Source organism: Copidosoma floridanum, unplaced genomic scaffold (assembly GCF_036245765.1).
Source record: "Copidosoma floridanum isolate Cflo_tuat_1 unplaced genomic scaffold, Cflo_Japanese_pri ptg000020l, whole genome shotgun sequence".
NCBI lineage: Eukaryota > Metazoa > Arthropoda > Insecta > Hymenoptera > Encyrtidae > Copidosoma > Copidosoma floridanum.
In genome coordinates, this window is record NW_028321897.1 from 5519661 (window position 1) to 5546232 (window position 26572).

At 37.8% G+C, this 26572-nt stretch overlaps 1 protein-coding gene across 1 annotated transcript in view; it reads right to left on the reverse strand.

Moving 5' to 3' along the window:
• inaE (inactivation no afterpotential E) overlaps positions 1-26572 on the reverse strand; it is a 75174-nt gene that overhangs the window by 45290 nt on the left and 3312 nt on the right. Inside the window, exon 2 of the mRNA XM_089593966.1 lies at positions 25856-26271. Coding sequence (XP_089450092.1) covers positions 25856-25950 — 95 coding nt within the window. The 5' untranslated portion in view covers positions 25951-26271. The remainder of the gene's footprint in view (positions 1-25855; positions 26272-26572) is intronic.

Below are 26572 nucleotides of genomic sequence, written 5' to 3' on the forward strand. Positions count from 1 at the left end.
TCACTTATACGCTACGGACAAAAAAAAAGCACACAGCTCGTTATCCTGTGAACTCTATACATCTTCCCAAATCAGAACTGCAGAATATATTATACAAGCCCTCTTTTTCTCGCTCTCATTCATCCATTTAGTTAAAAAACTAAAATATTTATGTTTTCCACCTGCCTATACGCCCTAACGGAAAAAATCAATTGCTCGTCGTTGCTCCTCTCGTTAAATATTCAAAAGGTCAAGTCACTCGGCTCGGGGCACGTGAAGTCTATAGTCAGAGAGATGGTAGTACACGTGTGTATACGTGCCACAAAACAAGAAAAAAGCCCGAGGGTATAATAAGCCATCGACCTTCATACAATAAACGTGTTTTTTTATACGTGGCAAGACGCGCGATGCTGTTATCAAAAAACTGAGGGAAGCTATAATATGCGTACATCCCCTCGAATTCACCTAATATGATATAATACCCATTCGTATCTGTCGCGCTGTAAGTACTTATAGATTTTCCGATCACGTCTCCTTCACTCAATTAAAGACTTTTGGCCGTCTCTTCCTCGTACAGTAACCCTCACCCCCCCTCCCCTGTATAGGTACTCATCCAAGCTTTGTTGCCAAGGGGGAAAATTAAAGGGTACATAGCAACATGATTCCATATATTATGTGCTGTTCTGTATACCTCGGAGGAACCGTACATATATATTTGTGCTTACCGAAAGATCAAGAGGTGTACGTGTCTCTATTCGTCATATCGAGATTACTTTTTTGCGACGAGCTGAGATTTTTTTTTTTTTATCCTCCGCGAACAAGTGAAAAGGCGACGCGTGCGGGATTTTTTTTTTTTTTTTTTTCATAGGCATGTACGGAGAGTGTAACGCGTGTACCTCTTGGGATGGGGCGTTTGCGTCTGAGCGAAAATTGAACTACACCTAGTAGGTATAGGGTAGAGGTGGAAATCCAATCGCTATGGGGACATTTCAATGCCAAAGGGCGCCCGTAGGTATATATACAGCAGTCGATCGGTATATCATTCCGCTGATTGATAGCGTAAAGCGTGGACTGTACTACGAGCTTTCAATGAATTATTCGATTAGGGGTTTTCCGGGTGGAAAATTAAATCGATTGCTCGCTGATTACATTACGTCGGAGGGCGGGTTAAAGGACGTTTTTCCACCGTGTGCTCGATCAAAAGACATCGCTAAACCATCCCAACTACCAGTCGAGAGAGATATATATATATATTTCAAACGATCAAAGGGATGTAACACCAAAGCCGAAGCCTACTTTATCGACAATAATTGTACTTTCTATACCCTTTTTAATTAATGATCAGTTCACACTAACGCAGAGACAGTCAGTTAGGCAACTGGTTACTCTAAAAACTTTATCAGACGGTGAGTTAAGTGTCAATAATCTAGTGGCCCCATTTTTTTGAGTTCCGTAAAATATACAACAATGCTCGTGCAGTGCTCACGAGCAACCGGAGACCGATGATTTGTTGACTCCGAGTTCTTCGATTAACGAGGTACTTACAGATCTTTGGCTTCCGTATGTTGCTACACGATACAAATACTTACGTGTGTATGTACATCATACGAAGACACACGAGAAGTTTGTCTTCGCACGAGGGTACTTTGTCTCCATTTAGTCGAGCGAGCGATGAGCTTATACAAATGAGGCCAACTTTGATGCCCAAAGTTTCCCGAAATCGATTGAACTCGGAGGTCTTATCATGTAGCTGCCTGACAGAGTTTGAAGTTAATTAAAATCTCGGGTGTACGTATGTACAACGCTAAATGGTATCCACTGAGAATTCATTAGATTCATATTTTTTTTTTTTTTTTTTGTATGGCTGCCGGATGAAAATTCATGCAAAGCTCATAGGATCCGTGGAATCTGCAAACATTTGTCAGACTGGCCGAGTAAGCAGTTTTTTTTTTTCTTTTTTTTTTAAATTACTCCAAAGCAATTTTAATACTGAATATGCATCAGCCGATGTGATATGCGCGAAGAATATTAAAGCGGGGAAGAAGAAAAAAAAACAAAAAAATCCACCGCGTCGACTACACAATGTTTATCAATTAAACTTTCTGTGCCTATATATGTATACGCACCCACTAATTTATTCGAACGAAATATGAATGAGTCGGTCAAGTGCGTGTATATATACCTTTGGGCCGAGGATAATAATGAATGAACATCTCGTGCAGTGGACCAAAACCTATATGGATTCACGATGAGCCCGGGACTGTACTAACACGCGATCCACGCGATATAACTGCGCACAGTATAGGCATGGATACATGTGAGTGTACATGGCTGTATGTGCAGGACAGGGTTGTATAGGTATACATATATATATATGAGAGCTGGGTCACGCTGCATCGACCGCACATTTGCAAGACAATTGCAAGCGTGTCGACGCGAAATTGCAGCGCGCGAATTTTGTGGAGGTACAGAACAATCCCCTGTGCGGTATTATGTATACTTTCGTCAGAGGAATCAAACTCGATGGCCGGTTGTTGTCCGGGCGCGCAAAAGTTTTCGATTTCCGCTTTGCATCAGCAGTTCCGACTCGAGGTCCCCCGCGAAAGGAAGCAATACACCTTGGGGGAGTTTTCTTTTCCTCCGCACTCCCTCGCCAGGACCTTCTACTTGTACACACGTACGTCGCCGATCTCTTTTCTCATTTTGCTATACGACTCTGCCCGCACTTATTGGGGTGTATTGAAATGTCGTTGCGAATCCCAGCCACGGCACTGCAGGGATCAACGTTTTGTGTGTCATACGTGTTTTGTGGTATTGACTTTTTTTCTTTTTTTTTTTTTCAAGGGCGCGATCGTTGCGTACGTTTGGCCTTGGGTCGCGTACATTGTTTTTCTTACTATGCGTCCACATGGTACGCACTTTGGGTCCTACAATTATTTTGCACCCTTGGGCTCTTCAAACCTAAAGGGGGTTAAAAAAAAAAAAAAAGGTCCGAGGTGAGAAGAAAAAAAAACACATTTTTTCGTGCAAAGGTTTTCAACGATGAAGCCACGGTTTTGAGATACTTGATATGTTACAAAAATGTAACAAAAGCCAGGGTTGACTCTATTTTTTTTGTTTTTTAATCTACATTGAAGAAGAAAAAAAAAAAAAAAAAACAGTTTTTCAGTTAAAAATGCGAATGATTAAAATTTCAACTAATGGGCGCTGACGAGCGAATGGAGTGCTTGTACAGATTAAAAAAAAAACAAGTAACCCGCGATTCCGAATGAAAAAAAGCACCCACCCACAGAAATTATCCCTCTACACCCTGTTTTGTATGTTGTCCCCGAGCGCACAAATTACCAGCCCATAGTGTTTTTTAATCCGAAACTACAGGGTATTACGTGGCATGCGCACACATCACACGCGATACCCCAGACGCCGACATCTGTCGCCTCGTTCCATCGATGCGTTATATTAGTCAAAAAGTCCGCCCGTGGCTCTATATAGGCGTCGAGTTTCTCTCTCTTTCTCTGGTCCATCAATCACGTTTGTGAGACCATAGCTACCGGGTATACAGGTCCATTATGTGCTGCGGAGCATATTTTACTGCGCGCGCTAATTGGACGAAAAGTAAACCGATGACACACAAATACATATAATATTATATCAGGAGAGTTCAGGCTGTTGATGAACGTGAAAAATTCGCGCTTCGTTTGATGAATGAACTTTTCCGTGTCTTTGCTGTTATATACTTGCACACTGCGCCACGACTTTGGCTTACAAGCCCTGCAATTTGTCACGTAGTTTATAACGAGAGAGCGCGTCTGGTGTACATTGTACATAGGGTATAAAGCTTTATCAATGGCCAACGTCGGGACATGTCATAATTCTTTTAGAGCTAAACTCTTCATTGGCTCTTTGAAAGAAAAAAATAAATAAATAATATAACCAATAACCCTTTTACGTGCCCAAATAATGTCAGATTTCAAAATTTGTTCAATGATTTCATTGGCTGCATTATAAAGAAAAAAAAAAAAAAAAAAAAAACTGTTGGACCAGTATATATTTTTTCAAAAGAAATATGAACACATTGTTTTATCACTTGAAGCAAAAACAAATTTATTTGAGTCACGTGCGACACCTCGAGGCTCGATAAAAAATCGGTACCAGTTTCCAAGACACTCACACACACACACACCACCCTCCCACTATTTGACCCACTCACCCAATCGATAATCGCACGTGCGTATATACACGTTGAGCTACAGCAACGATGTATCTACAACCTCCTCCCAATTCAATTAGTCCAGAGGGGGTATTGTGTAAACGCACCTTTGCTCTGCCTCACGATGTATATACCTTATAGTATAGCCCGTGACAGCTTTAACCAACAACCTACACTTTGCAAATCGATCCGACGAGCTCCCTCTTCGATCCATTGTTTATTACATACACGTTTAAATAGTCGCAGCTTGGATTACCAACTAGTGAACCCACGAAAAATCCGGGACCTCCGATGTGTAGATGCTAAAATGTCCAAGGGTGGAGGCTCGAGCTCCAAAGAATCCGCGATGTTTCCAGAGGAGAGGGTGATGGGTGCTGACTCTGTCGTCGGTGGGGAAGCTCGGCCATTCGTAGGTGCAGGCAAAGCAAGGCGCGCGAGACGCCAAATGCTGCATAAATCATCCGATCCGAAGTCGTCCGTCGCCTCAATGTATAGAGACTTTGAATACGAAAATGAACGGTGGTGGGGGGGGGGGGCATTGACGGAGACGAGGTGAACGACACGGGAAAGCCGACCGATTGTGGGTGATGCGCGTGGTGGTGGTTTTGCAATCTCTCGGGGACTACGGAGACTTGTTTGGACCCTCCCTGTGTGTATTATTTTATAGGGTGGGGAGGAGACGTTTCGCGAGAGGCAAAAGAAGAAGAAGAAGAAGGTATAAAGTGCGAAGCGCGCGAGTTTTCTTTCAATGGGTGTTCCTTCGGGGCGTCGAGAAGCATCAAAGGCTGGTCCAGTCGGGGGGGGGGGATGTGGAAAAGAAAAGCATATACTCACCCCCTGGACCGCATTTGAGAATCACGTGGAATATACTATGTATATATAAGTGGGACTTACCTGAAACAGATGAGAAATAACAATAAGATATTAAAGCATATCTATATGAACATTTTGTACAATTGGGTATACATTTTGCTTCTCGCGAACCTCACCCTTGGTTCATAAAATAACTGTATTTATACTACACGTAATCTATACTCGTTTACTTTGTACGGCAGTGAAATAAGTATGTATATTACATATATATACATATTTCAGTGTTTCTTTATTACACAGTTGCAAGAGTAGTCGTGACTAGAGCTCGCATTTAACGAGCTGGGAGCTTATTGCAAGGGATGCAGTATATATTATATGAGCCTACTCTTATCGCTTTTTCTGCAGACTTTGAATTTCGTGATGTACTATAGTAATAATACACGTGTACAAGTGACTGTACGTTGGGTATGAATGGGTCGTTTAAAAAAAAAAAAAAAAAATAGAAATATGGTATAACGAAATCATTGTCGTATATAAATAATGTGCACTCCTTTTAAATACTAAAAAAAACAAAAAAATTCGGTTTTCTTTTGCATTTTTATCGGAAACCACTTTTAATTTTGAGCTAAGCGAAAACATATTGTATGGATATCTACTTTGCGCGTTATAATTCCCTCTCTTTGACAAATCTGAATCTAATAATTTATTTTCCAAGACTTTTAGTCAAAAAATCTACAATACTATTGTCATGTGCATATTAAAATTTGTAGTATAAAATTCAACACCTTGCCATTTTCGCGCCAAGTAACTTAACCATAAGCCTTTAGAACACCCATCGGAAAGGAAGCTGCACTTAAAAACCACGTGGATTCAATCACTCAAGCAAATAAAGACGAAATTGTAACCACATCCAACACGATGTGTTTTTTCACCATATCCGAAGCATAAAACGTGTATATACCTACACCAATTTGCAATTTGCCAGCAGCTCGAGTGATAGTTCGTACACGGCACATGTGATGCACGCAATAACGACAACGCATCAAAGAAAAGAGAAGAATCTTCAAAGTCACGCTATATACATAATCTAGCTTTTGTGTGTATGTAATACGAGCCATCAAAGCACTCGCGTTTCGCCGTCGTGTACATATATACGGAACAGCAGCCAAACGAAACCATCCCCCGTATGTAAGGGCTCGGGTAAACTCCTCCCTTCATGGATACATATATACATTATCAGCATAACACCGTGTATGTGTAGGAATGGGTGCATGCGAGTCTCTACATCTGGGGGTACACACATGTGCGGGAAGCTCCACAACCATCACAACACCATTTGGTCCGGTAAAGTTGACGATTCCATGTGTCTGCGTATACGCTAATATGGGGTTTGCGGGATATCTGGATGCGCGGCAATTGGCTTTTCCGCGAAAGAGGAGCTATTATATACTAAACCAAGTGCCGACGATAAGAATAGTATTTCGGCTGATGGTGGAGGAGGCCAGTTTGGTTACATGACAAGGAGGTGATGGCGCTTTTGCTATACGTTCGTGGCTCTTTCTTTATCATACCTATGCTCAGCCCACATCGATTCGCCAAATGAGATTTTGCGTTTGCGCACTCAGTGTGCTTTTATATCTGGCGTGCACTGGCTATAGCCGCTTCATACAAATACGGACGAATTTGCTTGCGCGTTGACTGTGATCGGTGACTATGACAATTTGCTCTCTATACATGGAGCGTGATGTCGGGGCTTTTTTTTCAATGGGAAGTACATATAGGTAGGACCGAGGGACTAATACGCACTTGAACGTTTGCATATAAAATAATCCAACTTTTTCTATTTTGAATACATTATTAGTGTCTTAGATGGCTTGAAACTTTTAGTAGACTTTAAGGACTTTTTATGCATTTTCGGAGACTATCAAAGATTGTGTATATGACTTACAGTTTTTGAAAGGCTTTGGGAGACTTTAAAGGCATCAGAAGTCTCAAAAGACTTTGAAAACTTTCGGTGGACTTTCAAAAGTCTTTACGTATATCTTCCACCGACTCGAAAGACTCTTCAAGATTTTTTTTTACCTCGACTTTTACAGTCTCTTTTCAGAACCCCTTGGGTAGAACTCTGTTTTTATATTGTTACAACAGATAGATGCAATTGTGTTTTCAACAGCGTGGAGTGAACGTTTTCATTGTCTCTTGCGAAATATGGATACTTTCAATTGCGTGTGTACAACCATACCATCCTGTTGAAGTATTTTTAAGTCTAAGGTCATGACTGAGTCTCTTTCGGAGGTCCAAAAACTTTTCTCGTCCCAAGGGATGGAAAACGCTAATACGAATATATTTACGAGCAGAGCGTAGAAATTGAAGGGAAAATGTTTACCCAAACTATGCCTATACCTACAACACGACTTGCATGGGCTCGTCAGAAAATCATTATCTAAGTTCAAATCGGCTGCTGCTTGCACCCATCAAAATAACTCGCGCTTTTACAAGATGTCCAATATCCTACCTCTTACGTACGCAAATTCATGAGGTTCAGGTATACTTCAGCCTAAAGTCTCGTTTCTTGGCATTCCAATTGGCTCATGTTGAGTCGTTCACGATACTTTTAAAAAGTCAAGTTTATTTCGGAAGAGATGATCCAAACTACGAAATGGAACGGGTATCGTAAGATTATAATTTCAATTGACAAAAACTGTTAATTGAAATTAGCCATTTATTGTTTTTTCAAGCTTTTAAACACAAAAGTCTCACCCACATTAAAACGAGTAAAAGTAATTGTATGCACGAACAGACGATTACGGGGTTGCCTGAACATAATTTAGTGAAGTTAGCTTGTGTAACCCCGTGGTTATAAAATATTAAAAACAGTTGGATTCACAAAGTTTTATCGTTGAACAAATCATATAAATCAGAGGGAATTTCATTAATCATAACAAAGCTATTTGAATATTTTCAAGCCAAGGTAAAAAAAAAAAAAAAAAAAAAATTGTGGCTTACGTACGATACAAGACCCCCATGAGATATTTTTAAACTTCTCCCCTCCAAAATATATGTATACTTAGTGTATATAATTTAAAAAGCCAACAAATCCCACAGGATTGTCTTGAAAAAAACTTTACCGCAAACAATCTGTCGAAACCAGTAAACACACACACGCGTATCATCCGGTAAGGCGCCTGCAATGAAATTTGGAAAAGTGTATACTTAAGTATAAGAAGAGCGACAAAAGGGCACGCGCGTACGATCTGTATGTGTATATAGGTGCACCCGAGGCGGGTGAACCTATATAATATATACAGTCGACACGTACGAAGAAGGAGGGAAAATGTATATACGGGGGAGTCGCGCGTTGATCCCCTATCACGCTCCCTTAGCTTCTGATGCAAATCCACTTGGAGCCTGCCTCCCTCCCCCTGTGATGCTGTTCTCCCCCTCGCTATGTATATATATATACGCGTGCGCCTGCATTTCTCTCCCTCGCATTCGTTTTCGTGACTACATATACGTATACATCGATACTATATATAGCTTATCGACGTCTTTCCGCGTACACAGGGATGTCTCCTCTTTCATCTTCTCCACCAGCCATGAATGTAAGGCACATGCACGTGCGTACAGTCGGGGGCGAAATTTTGTTTTGGCACATCAGTAACGAATTACACTACGTCTTTGTTTGCATCGCTGGTACACGTATCTCTTTTTGTTTTCCTTTTGAGGGTAATTTACAATGCTTACCATTAACAAACATCATGTCAAAAAGCAAAAATGTACGGGGCAAGTGTAGTTAACGCGAGTGAGTAAACTTAATTGTCCATATAGTGTCCTGAGGGGGTAGGTAATTACACGAGGAGGCGTTTGTCGCGTATAATGAAGCTATTGTCAACAACAATGGGGCAGGAAGAATTAAATGAATGAAAAAAAGCCACGGGCTCGGAGGAAGGGCGTCTTCTTGGAATTTTTGTTTGTTACTGTACCTCGCCACCCCCACCTGCATACACACACGTATACATATATTTACTGACTAATGAGGGTGTATATTATGTAAATATTGGCAAGCAAGTCCAAAAATGGCGCACAATACGTGTTTGCACGTGCACTGGCACACTACGTTCATGTATACGTATAATATAAGGTGTACGGGAGAGGGGAAAGTACGAGTAAAGTGCAAGGGAATTCGAAACAAGGGAGAACAGAGGGGTACATCGGTAAATGGGCCTTTGTCCAGAGGCAATAGTTCACGGCCGTGCTCCCGAGGATATATGAGAAATGGTGAAGGTGCCGGAAATATTGGACGCGGTGCTTTCACTCACTCACTTTCTCGCTCGTTTGCTGTGGGGGAGAGAATTGCACGTCGTAAAAATACCTACACGTGACGTCATCCACGCTGCGTTTTTCAGGTGATGTGCAACTTGTATACGAATACTCCGCTACGAGAACGTTATACATTTTTCGAAAATGCAAGCATTTGTTAATTGCAAAATAAATTGAGGACTTTTTTTTTGTTGGCACAGTCGTTTTTGTTTCGTCAAAGGTCGGGGTCATTATTCGATGGTGGAGACGCCTTTTACGATACTTGATTATTCAAATTATTTATTTGGAACGGAAAAACTCTCCTTTAATTAATTGATTGGAAATATAGATGTCATTTTTTTTTAGACGATGATCAACAGTCCGGCAACAATCGTCGTATATTTACAATATCGCTTCAGTTTAGCATATACTAAATTGATTTTTTATTACTTTACGTATGCATATGCATTTTTATATTAATCTATGTATTCACCTATATTGTAAGCATATTTTAAAATGTTGATTGGATTGTTCTTTACAATTTTATTTGTATATTTCCATGATGTACATCTCTCTATAAGCCTGCAGTATAGGTATAATATCACAAATGAAATATCGATTAGCGATCAATGGTTGATTTGTTGTGCAGATGCTTTCAATTTTGTTGCATTTCGAAGCTCTTCCAAAGAATATGGTAATTCAAGTTTTTTTTTGTCAATACATTACAAAACGGGCTACTTAAATGAATGTTGAGATGATTAAAATATCAATAAGCTCAAATTTTTTTACGCGCTGTAACTCACAGGTTTAATCAAGAAAAATCTGATCTCAGAATGGGACGGACAGTAGAGAAACGACATTCCTAACATATCAGTGGGGCTGCTTGAGAGTTCGACTCTCAGTTTCTTCTACATTGTCACAACGTGTGTAATGGAACTTTCAGCCATAAGGCCTTGATCAAGTGAAAGCTAACAATGACGATAAATGTCACGAACAAAGTAAACTCCCGTTGCAGAACACTTTTTTTTTTATCAAACTATCGGGTTGTTTATTGAAATTTTTAGGCAAATTACCTCCAGTGTAAATAATATCCATGTACCTCCTATCACGAGTACAGAATTACGCAATTCGATGCTATACATATTGTTACATTGATCGTGATCTCTAGAGTATAAATATCGTGTTACGCAAGGTGTGAGCTCCGCACGAATATTCTACGCTTTAAAAAATAAGTTAATCGTTGCTTATGTATGGAATACCATGTTTTTGCCCCACCAACTTTGTACACGTTTGGCTCAACATAATATTATCACATAACTATGAGTCAAAGAAAACTTGGGAGTACTAAAAATAAGTTTAAAGTTTTTCCAATTCATATTAGGATTAGCAAAAAACAAAAATTAATTGGCTGATTCTTGGTTTTTAAAGTGTAATTGACAGTTGTAACGTGAATGTAAGTCAAGTATAAGCATACATAGTTTTTAAGCCAACATGGAAGTAAAAATAAACGTAATTTAAATACAGACATATCATTTAACGTTAAAATTTTTCCAACCAAAATTTTATATGAACTCTTTTGGTTTTTGTTTGATTAAAAAAATAACTTATTAAATTATTTGCGATCAAAAAATACAGAGGGGAGCACAAATTAGCGTGCACCTGATATTTCTCATTTACAGGAAATTTTGAAACATTAGGTCGAAGTAAAAACAACTTACTTATTTACACCATTTGCACACAACAGTAAAAACATTGTGCATAAATATTCAAAACGACTTAAAAAGCGAACCACTCGATCCATCATCGTGACGCTATTTGTTTGGAAACTTGATATCTCATTCACACCAGCTGCTCTTCTACTTTTAAACTTTTTCCATAAAACACGCGCAAACTCACATGTGTGCTAAAATCCTATATGCACATGTATACCCACAAGCCATTGTTTTGTTTGTGTAATTCCTTACGAGACGATGACCAGTAAACCCTGAAAATAACTTTGAAACTTTACTGCCGTTGCCCGGCCAAAAATACCCACGTATTTCCCTTCCATACGTAACAAGTACAACATAACGCAGCTCGGCCCAAATACATACAGGGGCTTTGTTTGCACAAGATTATAACAATATTCGTACATTTATGCGCAAAGGATGCGATTAGACTGAAACTTTGTTTTTACACCCCACATTTGATGTGTTGATTTTGTGTGCAATAGACATATGCAGGTCAATTGAGGTGTAAAATTATGTTATATTTTGTGCCAGGACCGAGAGAACTTTGATTCGCAGAGTCGAGTAATGGACAGGTGCAGTGTATGGATTATTGTGTTCAATATTAATATTTTTTTCCCTTTTCATTTTTTTGTTTAAATATTGGGCGGATGGTGCGAGAAACACTTGTGTATTTTTAGTTCTCAAAGGATTTGAAGTTTTTTTAAAGCTTTTTGATGGGCAGTACGACGTTTTATTTGAAGTGAATGTGCGTTTGACGGGTTTCGCAAAAAAATATTTGGAAATTTCTCGAAGTGAAAGCGAACGTGCTTGGATGCTGTACGGCATACTTTGACATGCTTTGTAATTTACTTTGGCGCAAACGCTGGGTCGATTAAAATATATTTTTTTGTTTTCTCCAACAAGTTATTTTTTGTTTTATACCTCGTACAGAATTGTTCGCTAAAATAACGGGATGACGTTTTAATTAGAGTCTAGATAAATTTTTTACGAAAACTTTACGAAAACTTTACGAAAACTCTATATTTACGAAAATTTTTCTCTTTAAGGATCACGTATTTTAAAACTCTCCCACAAAGCTAGTTAGTCACGTTCGTTAAAAAAAAAAGAAGAAAAAAAACGCCACTCAGTCATCTAAAATGTTCGCCAACTATGTATAACAGCACCTCATATTTCACTTATCGAGTAACCAACACCGCACAGGCGCTGAACGTGAAAATGAATGAGTCGCAGCTCGTATACAGCGCAACGGTCCTTTGGTCAACGTACAAGCGGGTGCATTTTTAATACGATGCGTCTAACTGGCAAATTACAAAACTCCGAGCTTTGCAGATTTGCACCGAAAAGATCTTTTACTGCACACCGTGTACCAACCAATGATGCGGCTACATGCTCTCGTGCATCGAATTATTTATAGAAAGAGATCTGTGGCGCGTCACCATTGAAAGCCGGCTTGTTGAGGTCACGCCTTTTTTTCTGTATACTTAAACTCACACGTGCACAATGCAATCGGAACAAAAGGTACTTATTTAATACACATTTATTATATAACGTAATCTATGTACAAATGCACGTGAGCTTATGTAAACACATTGCACGAACAAGTTGGTAGAGGGAAAAATTACAAAAATATGTGTTGAAACCACACGTCGCTCGTATACGATTGTATCAAGACTATTCTCATATCACGTAATCATCATCAGTATTGCGAGATACTTGCGTTATTTAAACGCCAAAACGCGGGAAGAAATAACTGCAACTTTCGCTAATTAAAAAAAAAAAAAAAAAAAAAAACTGGTGCAATTTATTCATGAAGTTTACGAAAAGAAAGGACAACGAATCGTGTGTACGAAACCAAACGGGATCCCATGAGCTGATAAAGTTTACGAGTAGCTCAATTGATGCGATTCAAGTAGCCTTTTTACTCAAAGTGGTGGAAGTTACAGTGAAACCGTCATAGCCAGCCAGGAGGACGAGTTATGCAAATGAAATTAATGGCATTTTAGCAGATAGCACATCGAAACTTGATATTCAAGTGTGTCTTTGTACTCCACTTCTCTCTATAGAGTAGTCGAATGCCAACTGTCTGATAATGAATCACTTCATCGGAGCCACCGCCGCGGCATCTTATTACTTGCTGTGTAAGTTTCGAATGAAATTGTAAAACTTGAGTGACGATGAATAATTAAGTAAATGCATGGAATTGGAATATCATATGCTAATTATTTTCTAAAGTATACCAACAATTTCGTAAAATATACTTTGAATTCTCTGCTATGAATTAGTTTAACGTATATAGGTACATATATACGGGTCGTACGATTGTATACAGGAGCAATGGATTAAAAATTTACAGCTAGGATACTTTTTTTTGTACCCGTCTCAATTTTAATTTTTCCAATTTTCCATTAACCCCAAATGCTCAACTCTGGCGGTACAGAAAAGACATGAAAAAAAAAAAAAAAACATGCATCCAAAAAAAAAAAAATCCTTTGTATATAGTTATTCCAGAAACTATTTTACGTGCACGTTAGACACCGCAGGTGCAAGGGCACAAGCTACCCACAGAAAAGCGAGCAATTTACCCCTGTGGATAGGTACTCCAGGCGATGCCGAGCAAACTTTGAGCCGCTCATTAAAAAATCAAAGGCTTATGCACTACGTTATCGCTGATGCGAGTGTAAAAAATACTTGAGTTGCGTATGCATTTAGCGGAATATTTTTTGACTCTTATTAATTGTAAAAAAAAAAAAAAAAACTGAAATTTTGACGGACGACAATAGGGTGTACGTGTAGGTGTAACCGTGGGAGTCAAATGTTTTAGGGCAAAGAATATGAAAGATGGTATTCTAATGAAAAAGTTACAGCAGGTCACCGGATTAGAGTATATCGATATGAGCTCAATTACTCGCGTGCTCTACATTATATATATATTATACTATTCGCACATCACGCACCTATAGAAACAGTCGCGTGGCAATGTGCCGTTAATTGGATGCGCATTAAGATCCATACACGATATATCCCCGCGATAACGCGATGAGAATACAAAATTGCGCCAGTCATTTCTCCTAATGCAACGCGACTCTTGCGATATTAATTGAACTTTTTAATTCAACGGACCTACACCCCTCCGATGTTGTAATTATGTGGTATACCTAACCGCCCACGGGTGAAGTAAAGAAAAAAAGAAAAGAAAAAAAAATTGACCCACATACAAACCTTCACTGCCGCGGTGTACTTTATAAATACGTTAAAAATCCACCCGAAACATATAACCTTGTGCTCCACTGTCAGAATAATAAATACACATCGGCTAAAGAAAACACACACCGTCTAGCGTATATCAAACTTCTTTTCTCCATGATTTATCCATCGTATTACGAAGACGTCAAAAATATGTTTCCTCCATTCGTCGATCACCCCATTTACGCTCCAAAGTCGCTGCGTGCTCTTGTACATGTACATGTATGTGTGTGTATAATATGTACCTACCCCCCGCGAGATTGCCATTCAGCCCCTTGCGTGCGCTTTGGTTACACAATACACTGTATGCACGCACCCACCCCCCCCTGCACGGTCGTCGTGTATATATACTCGTGATTCGAAAACTCACTAATGGTACCTTACGTACACGTGCTAATTAGAACCGACAAAGGCTTACACTCTTGTGCCCCCAAATGCATGTTCAAAAGTATACGCACACGCACAAAAGTCATTTTTAATTCGAGGCGTTCCGTTGGTTCCGTCATCGTGACGTCGTCGCAGTGTAGGGTTAATGTACTTAGGCACGACTGATCAATAGAGAGGGGATTTATATATGTATTATATATACTTTCAAGGAAGCGAACAATCTACACTATACGATTATTTGTGGGGGGTGTGAAAAAACTTCCAATGTGGTGGTGTGCACGAGTAAAGTCATCGTCGAGTTTTCAAATTGATTCGAGTAGTTTTTTTCTTCTTTTTTTTTCTTCATTGAACTGGTATCTGATTACATGGATCCAGGGAGAGAAATTTATTGCAAATTTAACGTTTTTTTTACACGAGTATGTGTAATTATATACTTTGGGGGAAAAAATATGTTGTACGTCTCGTTGAAACCCAACTAATTTCATCAATTGAATTTTGTAAATCGTCATTATTTCACGTAGACGATAATCCCAACCCCCACACACGGGTACCACACTTTGTCGACTCGTTTGTTTTCTTTTATCGAACGTGCAATGATATACTCTTAAAATAAAAAAAATTAAAAAGTTCTTTCAAAAGCGTGGGGCTAAATTTGTCTCGCGTTCGCGCCTAAAACGTGTAACGATTCCGCTCCTTCTGCCCTCAAAACAATGAAAAGAAGAAGAAGAGGAGGAAGAAAAAGTTTCGCCGAGAGCCCTTTGCAGCGTATACGACACCACTGGGAACGATAACTTATTTCGTTCGCGCGCAAAGCGGCAGCCACGCTTTTTTTGCACTCGTCAAGGGTGGAAGAGTGTTTTTTGCAGGATTATCGCGACGACGAGTCCGGTATTTGACAATCGCGATTGCTTCGCTAAATCGTTTTATTTATTTTTTTTGTTATTCATGGACATTGCAAATCACACGCTACCATGAAACGCGTGACGTATTAACAAACGGATCGACTCCAAGCTCTATGTATACGTATGTATACGTGTGGAGACGTCACACCACTTTTCCGCGATACATCTGCTTACACGACCCTCGGCACGCCATTCATGCACCTTTCGCGATGTCCCTTCATTGTTTCGCATTACTCATTTGTTGTCCAAGTTTCGTGAGAATGGCAGGAAAAACATATGTATATTGGAAATTTCGACAGCCGGTGTGTGTGTGGAGTAGGTAGCCATGCATGCATCGGAGAAAGCGACTAATTCTGCGTTGTAAATGTCGTAATACATAAAAGGTGTGGACGGAAAAAATTATTCACATCGCACGCGTTCGTTGGACGCAATGGTCTAAAAGTAATTTTTGTAAACGACTACACGCATATTATACACAACGCGCATGCATAGGGTGCACGTCTTATATGTTGTCGAGTCGATTAGTGTACCTATATGGTATAGCTGTTTAATAGGCGTCATAAATAAGGTATCCCGAGCGTTGTGCATATCGTACCTATGATGTTGGGAAAAGCGAGAGGAAAAGAAAACGTGTTCCTGTAGGACCCTCGCGACATGCAGCTGCAACAGAGATGATGCGTTTTGTCGTCCACGTCCTGGCAATCGATATACAAGGGCGGAGTGGGGGAGCACTGCAAATCCAAGTGTGTTAAATTATACACGTCTAAAGCGTGTAGCTGAAATTTCTGTTTTTTTTTTTTTTTTTTATAAAATGCATTACGGTAGTGGTGTTGATACAATTTTTAAGAAAAACCAAATCGTTTGCCAAACCAATTGAACTAAACCATTTTTTCTACGTCAACTATTAAATTGAGGAGGATATAATTAATTTCTGTCATATATAATATACACTTGGTGTGTGACAGCCAAATTTTTTTACTCCAAAGCTTTCCTGTATTGGTTTTTCCCATTAAAAAGTGTCCAGTTTAGTTAAACTGGTTAACCACTTGGTGCACCATAGAATAGCTTGTTCTTTTAATTCTCATCAACGCAACTACTAAAATGCATTTGATATAAATAACCAAAATTCAAATTACATACTTTAAACGTGTACTTTACCACACTTGGATTAAAATTAAAATGGTTACAGTAGTTCTCGTTCTCGTTCATTTGGAGGTCCAGTGCGTGCCGGCATCAAAGCAGTACGTACAGGGAACTTATAGATTCACTCGATGTATTGGAAAAAAAAATATAAATATATATACATACATATATACCCTCTCTTTTTTCGATTCTCCGCGGCAAAGATACGCTGACTCGGTATAAAAACAGCCATTCTTCTTCATCCCTTTTCCCTTTGCTGAAACTACGTAAACCCCCTTTTCTGTGGCTGCACCTGCCTATTATACACTCTATCCACAGCTCGCCTTTTTTTTACTCCCTCAAGCACTCTTCCCTACACATATAGTACATGTACACTTCAGTTGGTTATAGGTGCACGACAAAAAAAGGACATACACCTCGTAGGTACATCCGGTCTCCTTTTCCAACCACCTTATATACTACCCTCCACCCATATTTTATAGTAGACGCGTGGGAGAACCCTATGAGAATACATTTTGTTTTATCACAGTTTGAGTGCGTAACGACATTGACTATAATTACATATAGGTACTCGCACGTTGCTCGATTCTGATTGCGTGACATGAGAACTTTGTTTCCCTATGAATATAATATAGGTGTGTGCAGTTGATAGATTACTCTTCGTAATTAGTTTTCGATTTAGCTATGATTTTCAACGGTAACGTGATTGTTATTGCGTGGGAGAGCGAAAAATGTGCTCGTCGACCTACATTAAAATTCGTTTTCGTTGTGTTATCCGTGCAATCTTTGCCGTTTGGTGTAGGGTAAATGGAAAAATTTCAAATTAAATAAAAAGAGAAAAAAAAAAAAACAGTAGCCCCACAAAGCTTTCAAAGACAGACGTTATTGCGATGACTTCTGCTTGGGGAGAATATTGTACCCGAGGAAGCATATGTGTATGTACGTGTGCCTGCGGCCATTCCGAATTTTATCCGAGGGAGTACAGTTCGATCGAGCTCGAAATGGTGCTGCGCGTGTATTGGTCCCCCTCGACGAGAGACGCATGCACGCGTCATTTAGAACTTATATTGGATTCCCTTGCATCGAGTGAAAAGTTTCTGTACAAAAAAATCCACTTACGCCTGCAAGCAAGACTCCAACTTCATTCTAAAATATTTTTTCACCTTTAATATGATCACGTAGTTTTATGAACAAAAAAAAAAATTGTTCTAAACTAGCACCAGTCAAATCTGCCTACGAATAGTTACACTACTCTCAATGTTTTAACAATTCGTTCTGTTGATATTAATTTCATAACATAATATTTTTCATAGTTTTATTCAGTTATCAATTGAAAAAAGTGATAATTATAAAAGAAATAAGTATCTGTATTTTATTTTTTCTCAGCTGTTGACGCATTTTTAATAAAGAGATACTTTAATTTATCAAATAAGTTAAAAAAAAAAATTTATTTGGTTTTTAATGGGGTACAAAAATAATAAAAATTAAAAAAAATAAGTTTAGTAGAAAGTTTTGGATTCGTAAAATAGTTTTAGTAATATTAATTTTTTACCCGTATTTTTTTTTATCCAGTTATTAATTTTAAAAAATAATGCAATTTAATAACACAAAACAATTTAAACAAATAAGGTAGAATTTTTTTTCTATTGTGTTCTTATTTAGTAAAAAAATATTCAAAACCAACAAAATTAATCCAATAAAAAATTCTAATTTTATTAAAATATTAATTGTATAACACATCACTTTTTATATTTTTATTTAGTTATTGATAGGAAAAAATTGATCTTTTTATTTTATTGAAAATCACATAAAAAAATAATATTCTTTAGTATGAGAAAAAAGCGAACATGGCTAAGAATTAAATGTTTTTATTTTTCTCAATTTTTGACGTATTATTAATAAGAAGATACTTAATTTTATCAAATATGGTAAAAAATTATTGATTTGTCGAGTAAATTAACCCTTTCAAAAAATGCATAAAAAAAGTTTTGTGTACAATCATAAACAAAAAAAAAAGTCATCACTCTCAACTCTCTGTCTGAAGAATGACTGTATGTCAAAGTTTTAAATAAATTTACAATTGTAATTTCCAACAATGTCACATTGAAAGAGATGCATCGAAAAGTAGAAGTGCAATGTTTCTTAAAATTCGAGCTTTCAAGCAGAGATAAATGCAAAGAGAAAGAAAATAAAGTAAAAAAACTATTGCAGGCCCATCTGGATATGGGAAGTCCTTATATTAATTAGCAACACTACTGTATGCATCTAAGAAAAACTTATAACTTTTATTTAAATTAATTTACATTTTTATTAAGAAACTTGGGGGACAGAGTTTAATTTCAAATTAATTGTTTGTGGTAATCTGATTTTCAGTGCAATGACCAATGAAGTCATAGTCACATAATTTATTTGATATTTTTTTCTAGTTAACTACAGTAGTGATAGTTGACCACCTTAGCCTATTGACTTGACAAAAAGCAGCATATCAGTTTACATATCTAAATCGCCTTTTTTGCTCATTACAGGATTGTCGATGAAGCGACTCAACTATCCCTTCGATTATCGTAACGTAGATTACGAAAAATCCAAATTAACATTAGATTTTAGAATTTAGATCGAATTATCAGCCTATTACTTAATTTTTCGATATGAATAAGACTGATAAAAAAATAGTTAATGTAAAAGAATGACGAAATTTCTTTTTGTTGAAAATTTGTCATGTTAAAAATCAGGCATTACAAGATTTTTTAAACTTTATTACTAATTTAACCAACTGAACACGTTTTAAGAAATGATTACCTTCCTCAAAAATTCATTATGTCTCGCTTTTGCATACGAAAAATTACATTTTACAACACATATAACCACTAAAAATAATATCACAAAGCAATATGTAAAGCACTCAATTTTTAACGATCATCAAGTAGCGCTTTCTTTTTCCGAGCCATCGATAATGTTACCAGCACTAAAGCTGACACTGATAAGTCTAATGTTTTTCAATGGTTATTAAAGTTGTGACAAATAAAATAATATCTTTGAATGCAACTACTTTTTCATTCAGGTTAAAAATGTTTTGATGAATGATTTATGAAAAAATGATTACCCATTATTTTTCTATTACGATATTTGTAATTTTTTCAAGTAGTGGATAAAGACTCTTGCCAAAAAATTAAAATAATCTTTACAACTTATCAATTCCAGAAACTTGAAAATTACATTTGTGATTATAATCAAACAATGATAATTTAACGTATTGCAATAAAACTATGAAGATTTCAATGAATAAACGTGACGTTGCTCTAATTTCTTTATATTTTCTGTTGACAAACATATATACTAAAAACAATTGGACCTCACGAGTTGAATTAATTACACAGAGAGCAGGTGTTTACATAAAACCGCTTCACCCCCAGGCTTCAGGAAGTAAGTGTATAAGTATTCAGGTAATGAGCCAGAGAGAGAGAGAGAGAGAGACCTGCAAAATAAAGTGAAAGGTGGTGGTGATGTAAATATATAAATATATATATATATGTATACACACAAACATACTAGCAGAAGACCTCGAGCAGACAGCCCAATTGTGAAGGAAACACTGACAGCCGCCCAAGTATATATATAATATATAAGTATGCAAGAACGTAAACAATAGCGTAAAAAAATCACACAGTATATAATATTATTAAGGCCAGATTGATATATAAATATAGGTATGCAAGATACGCACACGCGTAACAGAGTGCGTTATATATACACCGCCGACATCATAGTTCATAACCTCGAAAGCGCACATCAGCCGCGTTTCGGAGCACGTACACCCGTACAGCCAGGCTCGAACAAAAAAAAAACCAGAGCAACCCTTCTTTCGATAAGAAGCAGCTGATAACTATATTACAGATCATTGGTATATACATAACGTAAAAAAAAAAAGAAAGGCCTCGAACTTACTGCGCCAAGTGTACGAGGGCAAGCAGAAAGGCGGGTACGCGGAGATCATTGCTTCCGATGAGCCAGCGCCGGCCAAAAGCCACCAGCCCGGGCATCTCCTCCACTTCCTCCTCTTCCTCTTCCGCCGCTATTGTTGTTTCATTGTCGGGTTCAGCGGCCGCAACACTCAACAAACTAATCCCCGTGGCTTTCATAACGCGGCGACACGGTGACTTTTAACCTCAATGGAACGGGCATAATTTGGCTAATTGCGCGAACGGACGGATCGATTGTGTACTTGCACTGTTTAAACGTGATGTATGTACGCTTTTACCGGGAACATTATGCCGACTCTACCAGGACGAAAAGGTATACGCACCGGAGCGTCCGGAGTCCGGAGCTGCTGTGTTATATTACGTATACTTATGTTGTGTTATTGTTAAAACGAGGGGTGCGAGAAACTGCGCGCGTCAACGTGCGCGTAAGACACCCGCGGCTGGGTATATACTGTGTATACCGAATTGCCGAACAACAGGCATATGCACTTTTATTTTATAAAATTCGATTGCAATAAATAAAATAAGTATATGACATAAGTTATCGAACGCAACTTAGCGAGGATGATTCAGTTATGCAGGTCAGCCGATTTTTTTTTTCCCGCACTGCTTCATCCAGCCAACTGATGTGTTGGGTATAGAAGACTAAACATTCAGTCAAGTGAATTAGGCACTTTTAATTGTTAAAAAAAAAAAAGTTGATTTTCAAAACGCCACCAATGGGAAAAGTGTATATATACTTTTTACTCCCTTTTCTCAAGTGACTATATACCTATATATCATTATAATTGATTGGGTATGTATATTATACTTATTTTGGTACAGATCACAGAATAACGTATATTGTTTCTCATATGTTGTTGTATGACATATTATTCCTGTTCCTCGGCGAGTGAAAAATAAATTTTTCATCAAAATCTAATAAAAACTCCCTTATTGCAATTGTAGGCGCGATTAATTAAGTAAAATTCCAAAGTAACTTGGAAATTTCGAACGTGAAATATTTCTCATTCCAGTAATTTTCCGATTCGTCAGAGCAGGTAGGTACCGTAAAACGCAAAAGGTATAATGAATGCAAAATTACCACGGGAACGTGAACGGAAGTACAAGTGTATAACACGTTACGTTGGTGAGCTGCCAATTTTTTATCTACATTACAAGACATTTTGGCATCATCTGGAGTTAGATTGATTATCCTTCTTTAATTTTCACTTTTTCCACAACTAGGGTGAAGATTACTTTATATATATGTATATACTATAAGTCAGTATATTTGATTATTAGCATAAAAAAATTATATTCTTCAATTAAAAAAAAAAAAAAAAAATGGCAACTTTAAAGGACATTCACGACTGTGATGGATGTGAAAATCAATATCTCTCAGTAAGTAATTTTTGTTACGTCCATAATGAAATTCTTCAATCTGCGAGTAAATTGCGAATTCCATTAAAAATATTTTTTAATTAGTATTATTGAACTTTTTTTATTGTATTAATATCGCACTTCTTATACATAGAGAATTCGAATAATTTGAAATACACAATGTACGAAAACGTGCATACTCATGAATTGCATATTCATTAAATTTATAATTAGATTTCTTTATACGAATAAATCGATGCATTACTATTTTTACTGGTAAGTTTAAAAAAAATTGTCATAGCACAGTACCCAACATAATTGTATTCATGTAAAAAAATGCAATTCATTAAATGTTAGGAATGAATATTATGATTAAGTACGTGAATTAAACGTTTAAACACTTTTCTCAAATATTTTTACGCATCATTTTTCGTCATTTGTTTTTCTCTACAAAGAATGCATTGTTTTTCCTTGAAAAAAATGAATATCAAGCACCACGTTATAAATCCTTTCTGTGGAAAAATTATCAGCACAGGTGCATTATACTTTTAGTAAAAAATTGCGACACAAAGGTTTTGAAAAAAAAAGGTATGTACCCCCAAGCCTGATGAAAAAATTTGACAGCAAAGCCATCAGACTCGATTTACTGTTAAAAAAAAAAAAAAAAAAAAAAAAAAAAACAGTGTCGTCGAAAGATCTAAAATTTCAAAGACAAACAAACAACGTCACCAACCATCTCTCGCAAAAACTCGATCCCCATAATTTCATAGGCAAACTCATAAACTACTTTTAAAAAAAACTGAGAGACGCGACGATGGCGAGCATAAAACGAAGCGCATACAAGCACTTTATGAATACATATGCATCTATAATGGACTCGGCTACTACTGTCGCTTCCCAAAGTACTGCACTGTATGGCGTACATTATACAAATCAAGCGAGTCCGAAAAGTTATGATTTTCCAAACTCGGGCTCTCGTGCCCACTCCGAGTTTATATATGGACTTCATTAACGAACGCCGCGAAAAGTTTCCTCCTCTCCCCCGAAAAGTGCTTCTCTTTATTTATTCATGCATTTAAGACCTTTTTTTTTTGTTTTTGTTTTTTTTAATTTTTGACGCAAAAGAAGCAATTTTAATCTCAAACCCTGAAAAGATTCACGAAAGATCGGATCATCGTATTTTTGGTTTTTATTATAAAAAAGTCGCCGATTGTTGGTGGAAACGAGTACGCACGAGAGGGTGGATTAGATGGAACGACCTTTGGTCCACATGTGCAAACACAAAAAGGAAAAGCGAATCGACGAGAGCGTAGCAATGAGAGGAAACGCCGTTTGCGCGCTTCACGCTCCAGATATACCCTCTTTTTCCTTTTATTTCCCATCGCACACGGGAACAATAACCTTTACGTGTGTGGGTAGGAATGGATTTTTCGCTCTCCCTTTCGGTGCACGCGCGTGACCGCTGACCCGCTGAAAACCATCGTTTGTCCCATTATAACGGCAAAACCTTGTCGAATGAACATTTGCCGAGCATCACGCGTTTGTATATATATATGCTTGTACGCGTGGGTCCGAGAATGAAAATCGGATGGTGGTCCCTTTGTGCTTTAATAGGGAGTACTAAACCGTATGGGTGATGGAATATTAAGTTGTTGAGTGTGTCGCGGAGAAAACGGGAGGGTATGGGTGGTAAAAATAACGTGGGACAATCTAGGAGAGCTGCACGGGAGTTTGGGTGTTTATTGACACCGAATGGGGGGGTTTTGTTTGTTTTGAAATGGAAAACTATTCACCGTTGAATAGTGCAAAAATAATATTTTGGGAATACATACGCTTGGATGACCATCTGAAAAGGATGGGTTTTTTTGTCAGTTTATTATTGCTTGATTTTTTGCAGGTACCCGGGAAAACGATTGTACGAGTTTGCGCTTCAGAGATGTGTGTCAGTTTTTTCTTGACCCAGAAACATTATAGTTTTTTTTTTTCATCACTCGATGAGAGTGCAGTGAAAAAACAAAAAAACGAATCTTATCCAGTGAGTATACATTTTTTTAAACAAAAATTACAGAAACATTTCTCGGTTGCATAGATTTTTTATTTTATGGAAACAGTTTTTTACATTTTTTTCGTGGGCTGAAATTATTATTTATTCAGATTAGGTAGTATAAATGAAAAAAAAATCTTTGTTTCGTGCGATCTAAACTGGTAAAAAAATTATATACAATGTATAATAATTGTTGGATTTGTTGCTAAGTTTCTTAGTCAAAATTTAGAATAGTTGTGTGTAATATATGTTTTTTACTAAATGTCATTTTATAGGTACTTGACTATACCTTGCATCAATTTTCGGAGACATAAACTTGAAATTTAGCAGAGGTATTGCTCTTTCGTGACCACTGGATAGGTTGTTTCCATTCCATTTAATAAAAAAACTTCAAGAGATATGATACGTGTCATATCAGATGGTGCGAATATTCGTATACCATGCAATTATACCTCACGATACTAACTGCTCATTATAATGAAGGATGGACGGTTTAAAATAATCAATTTGTCTGATACCAAGTCATAAATTTATGCGAGAAATTTTATTGGAATATACTTTAGCTCTTCAAATTTAATGTTTTTCTTCAACCAGCAGGTGGAAGTATCATTGTAATTTTATGATTAATTAATACAGTCGAAAGAACAACTTTTTTTTTTTTTCTTATCAAAACGAGATATTATTCCCAATAATCATATGTGACAACCACGAGATCATTATCAAATTATCATTAATTATAGTAAATAGAGCTAATAATCAAAGTTTATAGACTATGAGTGATTTCAAACCCATAAATTAAAAATTGGAGAAACACAATCAATGTTAAACAAGTAAAATAAATTGATTATGATTTTCAAATATATTATAGCCATGCCAAAAATGATATCCTGGTGTCAGGGAGCTGAAATTGTGTCAGTCTGTACCAGGGGAGCTTTTTTTTTTTAAATTGTTCTTTATAAAATCGTAGCTTTTTAATAGCACATGAAACTTTGTAAATAAAAGTTCAAAAGAAACCACTTGTTCATAAACAACACACACCCACACACACACACACACACACTTACACATAAGTACGCACGCTTTTACGAGGATGTGCCGATGGCAGGCATTGTTTCAGCATTTTCCAACCCACCTTCACTCGTTTTTTCCATCGCAGACACCTTCTTTTTCCCATTCCTTCTATCGTTCTCCTTTTCCCAAGGATGTAGGTACATAAAAGGGGACGCGCGTTTGCGTCAGTGCACCCACTTTGTTTGTTTGTTTGATCCTACGCGCAATTTCGCCCTCTCTTTGTGCGCCCTCACTGCACCGACCAACTGATGTTTGTGCATTTCTTTTTTTCCCCGCTAATGGACGGTGAACTTGAAAATATAAAGTTGGGGATGGGGTATATACAGTGCCGCGAGGATGTTTATAGAGACGCACTTGACTTACATCATGGAAGTGAAAGAATTCCTCGGGGTATTTTTATAAAAGGGCGAAAAAGAGACTCGGGGAGTTTTTCCATTTGATCTATACACAGGATCAGTGTTAAAAAAAAATACAAGAAAATATCAAAGTGACAACTTGACAATGCGCATTTTATATTCATGAAAACATTTTTTTTTTTTTAGCCTATAAATTGAAAAAGGGTTACAGAAGCAACGCTTTTCAAAAGGTTATTTGTTCTCCCATACATGGGCGTGCCATTTTTATTCTATGGGTAAAAAGTCATGAAAAAAAAAAAAAAAAAAAGAGAGAGAGAGAGAAAAGGAAGCGCTTACCAAACGAGGTGGAGGAAAAAAAGGAAGGCACCAGGCACGACGAGGTCGTCGCTGCCGACGCTCCAGCGCCTCCTGAACACCACGATCCCCGGCATGGTCCTCCTCGAGTTTACCCCTTCCTCGGTACCATCACGTGGTGGAGATCGCCGGGGTATCCCGGGATCCCGCGACTCGGCGACGGTATTCGGAGCCGGCGAGCCTCTTCGTCCTGCACCGGCGCATCCTTTTTCCTCCCGACCCCACGGGTGACGGACGAAGTAACTGCCGGTGACGATGCGACGCTGTTAACGACGCCGCGTCATCGTCGCCGGTCATAGCTCGAGCTCTTCTGTATATGTATTCCCTTGTGGTGCTGCTCTGCCATATGTGCTCGGGTGACTTTCGTCGAGATGTCGCGGGGATCGGGGTTGGATCGGCTGCAAACAGAATATATCATTTATGTGGTTATGCGAACCGAGGCAAACAATGTCGATGTTAAATGTGTGTCGAGAGGGAGGTACTGTGTTGAGAAAAAAAAAAAAAAAAAAAAAAAAAAGAGGAAAAAGGAATTTTCGAGGATCGGGATTTTTTGTTGCGAGGGGAATAAATAATCACGTATGTGTGGGAGATTATCGGTGAATTTTGGATTGTGTTACGAGTAATCGGTATGCGATATATGTATATGCGGGTGATTCGTCTGTATTCTGAGAAAAATTTCGATTAAGAGCCTCTTGGAAT